This window comes from Vicia villosa, unplaced genomic scaffold, assembly GCF_029867415.1.
Source record: "Vicia villosa cultivar HV-30 ecotype Madison, WI unplaced genomic scaffold, Vvil1.0 ctg.000133F_1_1, whole genome shotgun sequence".
Lineage (NCBI taxonomy): Eukaryota > Viridiplantae > Streptophyta > Magnoliopsida > Fabales > Fabaceae > Vicia > Vicia villosa.
The window spans coordinates 133,365-144,357 of record NW_026705027.1 but is presented as its reverse complement, the minus strand read 5'-3'; the positions used below and the strand labels follow the sequence as shown (position 1 = coordinate 144,357).

The 10,993-nt window shown below is 40.1% G+C and overlaps 2 protein-coding genes across 2 annotated transcripts; both read left to right on the top strand.

The window, feature by feature from the left end:
* Positions 1-2,299: 2,299 nt before the first annotated feature.
* On the top strand, positions 2,300-3,330 carry LOC131624518 (uncharacterized). The gene is made up of 2 exons (XM_058895475.1): positions 2,300-2,559; positions 2,658-3,330. The coding sequence occupies exons 1-2, from the start codon at positions 2,300-2,302 to the stop codon at positions 3,328-3,330; spliced, it is 933 nt and encodes a 310-aa protein (XP_058751458.1).
* Positions 3,331-7,767: 4,437 nt separating this feature from the next.
* On the top strand, positions 7,768-9,777 carry LOC131624517 (uncharacterized). Its single transcript, XM_058895474.1, has one exon. The coding sequence runs from the start codon at positions 7,768-7,770 to the stop codon at positions 9,775-9,777; it is 2,010 nt and encodes a 669-aa protein (XP_058751457.1).
* Positions 9,778-10,993: the final 1,216 nt, after the last annotated feature.

The following is a 10,993-nucleotide window of genomic DNA, read 5'->3' as shown; positions in this document are numbered from 1 at the left end:
CAGAAGATTCTCCATGTTCAAATCTCTTTGAACTTCTGAAGCCTCTGAACTTCCTTTGCTTGCTCTTCCAGAGTTGGTTTACCCTTCTGGAGATCATGGATAGTTCATCTTCTTCTTCAGATTCTGATTCTTCAGGATCTTCTTCTCTAGCCTGAAAAGCGTTAGTGCATTTTTTAACATTAGATTTTAAAGCAATAGACTTACCTTTCTTCTGAGGTTCATTAGCGTCAAGTTCAATCTCATGACTTCTCAAGGCACTGATAAGCTCTTCCAAAGAAACTTCATTCAGATTCTTCGCAATCTTGAATGCAGTCACCATTGGACCCCATCTTCTGGGTAAGCTTCTGATGATCTTCTTTACATGATCAGCCTTGGTGTAGCCTTTATCCAGAACTCTCAATCCAGCAGTCAGAGTTTGAAATCTTGAAAACATCTTCTCAATGTCTTCATCTTCCTCCATCTTGAAGGCTTCATACTTCTGGATTAGAGCAAGAGCTTTTGTCTCTTTGACTTGAGCATTTCCCTCATGGGTCATTTTCAATGACTCATATATATCATAGGCAGTTTCCCTGTTAGATATCTTCTCATACTCAGCATAAGAGATAGCATTCAGCAAAACAGTCCTACATTTATGATGATTCTTAAAAAGCTTCTTTTGATCATCATCCATTTCTTGCCTTATAAGCTTTACGCCACTAGCATTTACTGGATGTTTGTAACCATCCATCAGAAGATCCCATAGTTCACCATCTAGACCAAGAGAGTAACTTTCCAGTTTATCTTTCCAGTATTCAAAGTTTTCACCATCAAATACTGGTGGTCTAGTATAACCATTGTTACCATTTCCGTTGTATTACTCAGCAGAGCCAGATGTAGATGTGTGTTCATCACCAGCCATCTTTTACTGAAGCGTTTTTCTCTTCCTGAATCTTTTCTAAACACGGTTAAGTGCTTGCACCTTAGAACCGGCGCTCTGATGCCAATTGAAGGATAGAAAAACACTTAGAAAGGGGGGGTTTGAATAAGTGTAGTCTAAAAACTTGAACGATAAAAATAAATTGCACAGTTATTTTTATCCTGGTTCGTTGTTAACTAAACTACTCCAGTCCACCCCCACGGAGTGATTTACCTCACCTGAGGATTTAATCTACTAATCGCACGGATTACAATGGTTTTCCACTTAGTCCGCAACTAAGTCTTCTAGAGTATTCTGATCACAACTTGATCACTCCAGGAACAACTGCTTAGATACCCTCTAAGACTTCCTAGAGTTTCCTGATCAACACGATCACTCTAGTTACAACTGCTTAGATAACCTCTAAGACTTCCTAGAGTATTCTGATCAACACGATCACTCTAGTTCCTTACAACTTAAAGTAATCAATTCTAAGAGTATTACAAATGCTTCTGAAAAGCTATAATCACAACTGTGATATTTCTCTTAACGTTTAAGCTTAATCTCACTAATATATTACAACAGCAATGTAGTGAGCTTTGATGAAGATGAAGTTTCTGAGCTTTGAATTGAACAGCGTTTCAGCAAGTCTTTCAGAATTGGTTCAGAGTTGTTAAACTTGCTTCTCATCAGAACTTCATATTTATAGGCGTTTGAGAAGATGACCGTTGGGAGCATTTAATGCTTTGCGTGTTCCGTACAGCATTGCATTTAATGTTTCACGCTTTTGTCAACTACCTCGAGCCTTGTTCACGCTGTGTCTACTGACGTTGCCTTTAATAGCTTCTAACGTTCCTTTTGTCAGTCAACGTAGCCTGCCACTTGTACTTTCTTCTGATCTGATGTTTGTGAATATAATATTTGAATATCATCAGAGTCAAACAGCTTGGTGCATAGCATCTTCTTGTCTTCTGACCTTGAAGTGCTTTTGAGCGTGATACCATGAGAACTTCAGTGCTTCTGCTTCTGATCTCAAGTTCTTCTGATGCTTCCATAGACCCATGTTCTGATTCTGCGTTGACCATCTTCTGATGTCTTGCCAGACCATGTTCTGATGTTGCATGCTGAACCTTCTGAGACAAAGCTTCTGAGCGCTGATTTGTGCATACTCTTTATATATTTCCTGAAAGGGAAATTGCAATGTATTAGAGTACCACTTTATCTCACACAAAATTCATATCCTTGTTATCATCAAAACTAAGAATATTGATCAGAACAAATCTTGTTCTAACAGAGAGAAGGAGGACAAGCGTTAATGAGGAGTGGTGTGTTGTAGGAGATTTTAATGAGGTCTTGAGAAAGGAAGAAAGAATTGAGGAAAGAGGTGCGCCTAATAATAGAGGGATGGTTGACTTTCGGGTTTTTGTGGAGGATATGGGATTGGTAGATGTGTCTTGTGTCGGAGGAAAATATACTTGGTTTAAGGATAACGGGAAGGCGATGAGTAGACTTGACAGGTTTCTGTGCTCGAGGAAGATGATTGAGGAATGGGGAGTGGTGGATCAAATCATTGAAAAAAGAGACATATCGGATCACACACCCATTCGATTGCGGTTAGGTGTGGTTGATTGGGGCCCTAAACCTTTCCGGTTTAACAATGTGTGGTTCAATCATAAGGATTTAAATATTTTTATTAAGGAAGAATGGGGAAAGTGGAATGTCAACGGTAGGGGGGTTTCATTTTGTATGAGAAACTTTGAAGGTTGAAAGCGAGTCTTGGAGTGTGGAACAAGGAGGTATTCGGGTGGTTGGATCTAAAACTCAAAGAGGAGGTGGATAGTCTTAATGTCTTGGATAACTCTTTAATGGAGAACTTGGGAGATCATGTGGAAGAATTGGTTAATAGTAGGCGGGAAGTTTCGAAGGAGCTATGGCATTATTTAAACTTGAAAGAGAGTATGCTTAGATTAAAATCTAGGCAACTTTGGTTAAAAGAGGGAGACAAGAATTCTAGGCTTTTTCACAACTCTATCAAGGATAAACAAAGGAAAAATTCTATTTCTTCGCTAGAAAGAAGGAACGGAAGAGTGCAGGGAGTGGCAAACATCAAGAAGGAGGTTCATATTTATTTTCTAGAGTTTTTCAAAGAAGAGGATAATGAAAGACCTTTACCGGATCTCTTGGATATTAACCGGTTGAAAGAGGATGAAGCCTTGTGGTTGGAGAGGCCGTTTTCGGAGGAAGAAATTAGAGAAGTCGCGTGGGCGTGTGATGGCAATAAGAGTCCCGGCCGGATGGATTTACTTTGGATTTTTTCAAAGGTAATTGGTAGGTGGTTAAAGAGGACGCTGGAAGATTCATTTTGGACTTCTATTACAAATCTAGGCTTACGAAGGCTTGTATCTCTTCTTTCATTGCCCTTATCCCAAAAGTGAATAATCCTCAATCTTTGTCCGAATTTAGGCCTATATTCCTCGTTGGTTTCTTGTATAAGATTCTAGCTAAACTTTTGGCGGCTAGATTCAAGTGTGTTATAGGAAATCTTGTTTCTAGTAACCAAACTGCATTCGTATCGAGAAGGAGTATTTCAGATGGAGTTCTCGTGGTAAATGAAGTCTTGTATCTTGCCAAAAGGGTCAATCCAGTACAAATATTACTCCTAACGTTTATACCTATGTGAAGACTTGATATCTCATATCCATGACGCGTGAGATACAATCATCAGTCTACTCACATAATAGTCTCTATGCATTACTGTTGTCCTATTCGACAGTAAAGCTTGACTCCAGATACATTAAGAATAACGTCTTTATGTTTAATGATGTCTCACGATTAAGTCACACTTAATAGGTCATTAATAGACTAATTATTCTAAGGAGTTTATCATGTCATATACGAATAACATAACAAATACAATGCCATTTACCTTCTCATGTGTATACCACACATGCACATACACCACAAAATATGTTACTGGATTTTAAATAAGAGGGGGGGCGTTAGAGACCTCCAATTGGTGAATTTGACCATTTTGATCAAATAGAGATGCATGTTTATTATTGGTTTTCCAGGTCTTTAGTGTGATATTCTTCTGGATATGTATAATGTTTTAGTTGTTTCCTCTCGTAGGGAGAGGGAGGACATTAGATTTCACATAACCATATGTGTCTTTTATTGAGTCCGAAGAGGATGACCCTTTTGACTTATTTGTTATTGATACCCTTAAGAAGGTGCTTAAGTTGGTATTGAACTAAAGACTCCTTTTGAAATTATTATTGGCTATACTTCATTCTATTAAAGAATTATTTATATTGTTTATTTTTGAAATCTATTAGAAAATAGACTTCGTTTGAGATCTCAGGTGGCAAAGACCATTCACTTGACTGCTTTGATGTTGTATTGTTTCAGTTGGTTGTTTGGTTTCTCATTTTATTTGTTTTCATGGTAGTTCTTTTATCTTTTCTTATACCAAGTAATATCTTATTTTGTATTTTGGTGGTTCCCACCTCTATATTATATATTATTTTCAATTAAAAAATAAATTAAAAGAGGAAGCCTGAATCAAATCCGTGTCAGAAAGATTTATGCCGTATATATTACTCTTACAAAAGTTAACTCTAAGTCCAAACATTAATTTGAAGCCCTGTAAAATAGACTTAAAACTCCATAAGTTCTGTTGACTTCCTTCTCCAAAGAGAATCGTATCGTCCGCAAATTACAATATAGCTACTGAATTATTATCACCAAAATGAAAGCCTCTATAATATCCCAACTCAACCGCTCTCTCCAATAGACGAGTTAATCCTTCCAGCGCAATGACAAACAAGAGAGGAGAAAGCAGGTCTCCTTTCCTTAAACCCCGTTCAACCTTGAAATTGTAGTATAACTTCCGTTTACAATAACTGCCATAGAGCTCACCAAAACACCCGCCTCCATCCAGTTCAGCCATTTTCTCCCGAACCCCATGCTTTTCATCACAAACCTCAAATAATTCCAGCTTACGCAATCATAAGCTTTCTCGTAATCCACCTTCAAAACCAAGCAGCTTCTACCATCCCTCTTAGCAAGGTCCATAATTTCATTGACCACAAAAACACCATCCAGAATATTCCTATTCTTGATAAAAGTCTATTGCTTCTTTGAGATTAAGCAATCAATTACCTATTTAAGTCTCCCTGCAAGAAGTTTAGAAAGGATCTTGAGAAGACTTCCTACATGGAAAATCGGATGGTACTTTGAGAAAGACTGAGGGTTGAGAACTTTCGGTAACAGAGTTATGAAAGAAGAGGTACAGGCTTTAATTAAAATCTCCTTGGAATGAAAATCAATGATGAACTTCATGATATCCTCCTTAACTGTTTCCCGATGATTCTTAAAGAAATCCAACGTGAATGCGTCTGGCCCTGGTGTTTTACTCCCGTCGCAATCCCACACAGTTTCTTTAACCTCATATTCAGAGATAGGACGCTCAAGGCTGGCTGATATACTGTCCTCTAATCTCTTGAAATTGATTCCCCCTGGAATAGGTCTACGATCACAAGGTTCCAAGAAGAAACTAGGGAAACGCTCCCTGATATGAGTTTTGACCTCCTTAACCTCCTCCACCAATCCTGCATTTGAGTTAACAAAGCAAATAGAATTTCTACGCACTCGAAGTTTTACAAAATATGTAAAAATCTGGAATCGAGATCACATTCTTTCAACCAATTCTGACCAGACTTTATTCTGATCATACTTTCCTTCAATTCTAGTTGCTTCCACAGTTTCTCGCTGACCAACCTTCTCTCTTCCACAACCTCTGTCACATCCCCCCCAATATTAGCTATCAGAGCCTGGTCCAGATCATGTTGCTCATCAATACTCTCATAAATTTTGAGGTTAATTCAACCAAAGATGTCCCTGTTCCACACCTTCGGATTAACTTTAAGACTCTTCAGTTTTTCATAAAGACAGAAGCCACCTCTCCCGCAAAAATCCAACACACTCCACTCCTTGATCACGTAACTGAAGAAATCTTCATGCTTGTACCAATTGTTGTTGAACCGAAAAGGTTTTGGCCCCCAATCGATATCTCCAGCTTTTAGTCACACTGGGCAATGGTCAGACAAAAACCTTTTCCCCATTATTTGGCTAACTGATTTCCAAATCGAAATTAAATTATTAGAGATCAAAAACCTGACAAGCCAACTCACCGTCATTCCATTCCCACTGAACCAAGTGAACCTTCCTCCCACACGAGGGAGATCGATAATCTCTATCTCCTCAACAAAATTGCAAAATTCTGCAGAATCTTTACTTTTTGTCCTAGCATTTTTCCCAATCCTTTCCTCTTTAGATAAAACTGTGTTAAAATCACCACTAATGCACCACGCCTCCCCAACTGACATAGTTCTTTTGCAAATTAAACTTCTCCAAACAACTCTTATAAGCACATAACTATAATGGGCATGGACATTAATAAAGTTAATGCACACACCTTTATTCGTAGCCTTCACGCCAGCATAACCTGGGCCCTTGTAGCTTGTTAGAAGCTCCAAGAAGTTTTTCCTCCACCGTATAACTGAACCTCCATAAGCTCCTACAGGATCGAGATGCATCCACTCGACGTCCTTTCCCCCCTAAAACTCTTCACCCAACTTTAAATTAAAAAGAGAAAGTTTTATTTCCTTAAGGAAACACACACCAACTTTACCAGATTGTATCATGACACCAATAACCTCCTTCTATATCGCATACCACCTCCTCTTAGATTAAGGGATACTAATATCATTTCAGAATCCCTTTATCCGCCTTCCTAACAGCCAACCCTTCCTTATCTCTAGCCTCCATTTCTTCAATATTCTTTTGAATCTCCTCACCTGAAACCACGCAAACCAACCCCAACCTGAGTAACAAATCTGTCAAATATTTTCCCACCTTAGACTCCTTGTTAAATAACAGTATCTCATTGCAATTTTTCACAATGGATGACAGGGCCACCTAAGAAATTTTCACCACGAACTCCCTTATTATTCTCCTCTTTTGTGTAGTTCTTTAATTTCGGGACGAAATTAGGGTTAAGACAAGCATAGTAGGAATGAGAAACTTTAGCTAGACTCCCACTTCTTTCAGTCTCCGAATTTTCATTGACTTGTGCTTTACCACCTTGGACCTGATACAGGCTTCATCAAAAGAGTGCAATCCTTGGTTTGGGCCCAAAAGATTTGGCCCAAAAGAAACCTCTAGCCCTTCTCTCTCCCCATCCTTATCACACCTCTCTAAACACATGACATACCTAGTATTGACACCAGTACCATTCTCATTGCCTACAGCATTGGGACGTGTTTTTAGAGAAACATCCAAAATCACCTTTTGAGATGTCACCGTCAAACTTTTTATGTGCTCAGAGGCCTTTTCTGCAGTAGCCATGCAAGTAGCCTAAGTCTTTTCCAATCCTACTATTATGAGCTGGCACAATAATACTGTTGGAGGAAAAGGACAAAGTAGAAACAATCAGGGACAGATGGCAAATGACCCTAACATTGTGGAACCAAGGAGGGGCACTAGGGTGAAAATCCCTAACAGAAAATATTCTGTTTGACAGCATATATATAGCAAGGACGAGGAGTGGGAAAGGCAGGCAGCAAGTGACTCTATCTCTCTTCCTCTAGTGGCATTCCTTGTGAATGAATTCTCTTTCTTTTCTGTTGCAATAAGTTGTATTGTTCATTCCAAAAACTATTGAGTAATCATTATCAAATTCCATAGATTCTTCATTGTACTAGCCTTATTATAATGAAGTGATTCTTGTGGATATATTCTCCTGCATATTTTCTTCTAGCTGTTATATCTTTTCTGTTACATCTTACATTTAGTGCTTTCATCAACTTACCATGGCAGAAAATACACGGATGAAAGGTTTGGAAGCTTCCATCAATGGCCTCAACACCACGATGCAGCAAATGATGGAAGATGCCGACGCACGACATAACGACTACATACAACACCGACACAATGATATGGTGCGTTTCGAACATGTTGAAGCACAACTGGGTTCTTTACAACTCTCTTCCGCCTTAAATGGTAGCGGGAACTCAGACGGAACCCCACGACAATCGCCGTTTCAGATACGTAACGTGAAGCTTGATTTTCCCAGATTCGATGGTACTGAGGTTTTGAACTGGATCTTTAAGGTTGAACAGTTTTTTGATTATTACTCTACACCGGACAATCAACGCCTTACCATTGCAGCGGTGCATCTCGACAAAGATGTCGTACCTTGGTATCAAATGATTACTCGTAACAACCCCTTCCGATCTTGGGGTGCCTTCACACGTGCTCTGGAATTGGAATATGGCCCTTCTCCATACGAATCTCCACGACCCACCCTTTTCAAATTAACCCAGACCTCCACAATCAGTGAATACTACTCCACTTTCATCTCCCTTGCGAATCGCTCTCATGGCCTATCCCCTGATGCAATCTTGGATTGTTTCGTTAGTGGGCTTAAGACTGAGATCCATCGTGATGTCATAGCCCAAAACCCTACCTCTCTCTCTCACGCCCTTTCCTTAGCCAAATTATTTGCAGAAAAATACAACTCTTTTACAAAACCCTACCCACAAACCACAAAGCCCATTTACAATCCCAGCCCACATTCTCTAACCCGACCCACCAACGCCCTTTTACCCACTCCACCAACCCGACCCCAAACCCAAACACCAATTCCCAAACCTCGTCCCATTCGTAGCATCACCTCCGCTGAGATTCAACTCAGGCGTGACAAGGGTCAATGCTTCTATTGTGATGACAAGTTTACACCCAACCATCGTTGTCCAAACAAACATTACCTCCTTCTTCAAGTTGATGATTTTGATTCACCAGAGCAAGAGACAGAGCCGCCAGATGGTGATTCTTTACTTCAGATACTTGAAACAGAGCACCATCTCTCATTTAATGCCCTCAACGGAGCGCAAAGTGCAGGCACACTTCGTTTTCAAGGGCAAATTCAAGGAATACAAGTCCAGGTTCTCCTTGACAGTGGTAGTTCCGATAATTTTTTGCAACCACGCATAGCTCAGTGTTTGAAATTGCCAATTCAACAAGCTCCGCAATTTCAAATTTTGGTGGGAAATGGTAGCACACTGACGGCTTCGGGATTGATTCAGGACTTACCAGTCACGATACAGGGTCACAATCTCCACCTTCCGGTGTATTTGCTTCCTATTACTGGTGCTGATTTGGTCCTAGGAGCACCATGGCTCAAGACTCTAGGTCCTCACATTGCGGACTATGATGCGTTATTGATTAAATTCTACCTCAACAACAAATTCATCACTCTTCGAGGAGATCAATTCATGGCACCGGGTCAGTCTCAATTTCATCATATTCGTCGTCTCCATAACACACATTCTATTGATTTATCATATACTCTGCAATTCCACTCTCTAGCACCATCATCATCAGTAGCTACACTTGATAATTTACCGGAAGATTTAGCTGCCTTGCTCCGCAATTATTGGAAGGTGTTTGAGGAACCTAATCGTTTACCACCACCGAGGTTACAAGATCATTCGATCCCTCTTATTGATGGTAGTAATCCGGTTAAGGTCAAACCATATCGATATCCACATAGTCAGAAAACAGAAATTGAACGATTGGTTTCTGAGATGTTACAACAGGGTATTATTCAACCTAGTACCAGCCCGTTCTCATCCCCGGTTTTGCTGGTCAGAAAGAAAGATGGATCCTGGAGATTTTGCACTGATTATCGTGCATTAAACGCGATTACAATTAAAGATAGCTTTCCAATACCGACAGTTGATGAGTTGTTGGACGAACTATTTGGAGCTGCTTATTTTTCTAAATTAGACTTGAGAGCAGGCTACCATCAAATCTTTTAATCCGGAGGATCGTCATAAGATTGCTTTTCGCACACATCAAGGGTTGTATGAGTGGCTTGTCATGCCGTTCGGGTTATCCAATGCACCAGCTTCGTTCCAAAGTCTTATGAATTCTGTTTTTCGAGACCAATTACGCAAGTTCGTGTTAGTCTTCTTTGATGACATACTGGTGTACAGCCCCTCTTGGTCTACACACCTTGAACACCTGGAGGTTGTTTTAAGGTTGCTAGAACAACATGAGCTATTTGCCAAGCTTTCCAAATGTTGCTTTGGCCTTACTTCAGTGGATTATCTAGGCCATACCATCTCAAATTAAGGTGTTGAAATGGATAAATCTAAGATTCAAGCTGTCATGGAATGGAAAGTTCCCTCTTCTCTCAAACAGCTTCGAGGGTTCTTAGGATTATCTGGTTATTATCGACGTTTTATTCGCAATTATGCTTCCATGGCATCACCCCTCACCGAGCTTTTAAAAAAAGATGCTTTCCATTGGACTCCAGCAGCTACTGAAGCTTTCGACAAACTCAAACATGCCATCACACAAGCCCCAGTTTTATCGTTACCAGATTTTCGATTGCCTTTTACCCTTGAGACTGATGCTTCCGGGTCTGGTATCGGTGCGGTGCTCAGTCAAGCACGTCATCCCATTGCTTACTTTTCAAAAAAGTTGTGCCCTCGAATGCAAAAGCAATCTGCATATGTCCGTGAACTCTACGCTATTACAGAAGCTTTGGCGAAATTTCGCCACTATTTGATCGGTCATAAGTTTGTTATCAAGACTGATCAACGCAGCCTCAAATCCCTCACTGATCAGTCGATTCAAACTCCGGAACAACAACATTGGCTTCACAAATTTTTGGGATATGATTTCACCATCGAGTATAAACCTGGAGTGGATAATATTGCAGCTGATAGTCTCTCGCGCTCATTCTATTTAGGCCTATCAGTACACACACCTCAGCTTATTTCCATGATTCATTCAGCTGTAAACAAGGATCCGGTGTTGGCAGAGGTTAGAAATCAATGCTTGCTGGGTACATGTTCTACGCCTCACTATCAAGTCAAACATGATATGTTATTCTGGAAGAATCGATTGGTTATTCCTCAACAGCCTGACTTGATCAAAATCATCCTCACTGAGTTTCATTCTTCAACCTTGGGAGGACATGCTGGAGTTACACGAACTAAAGCTCGCATCGCGACTCAATTTTTCTGG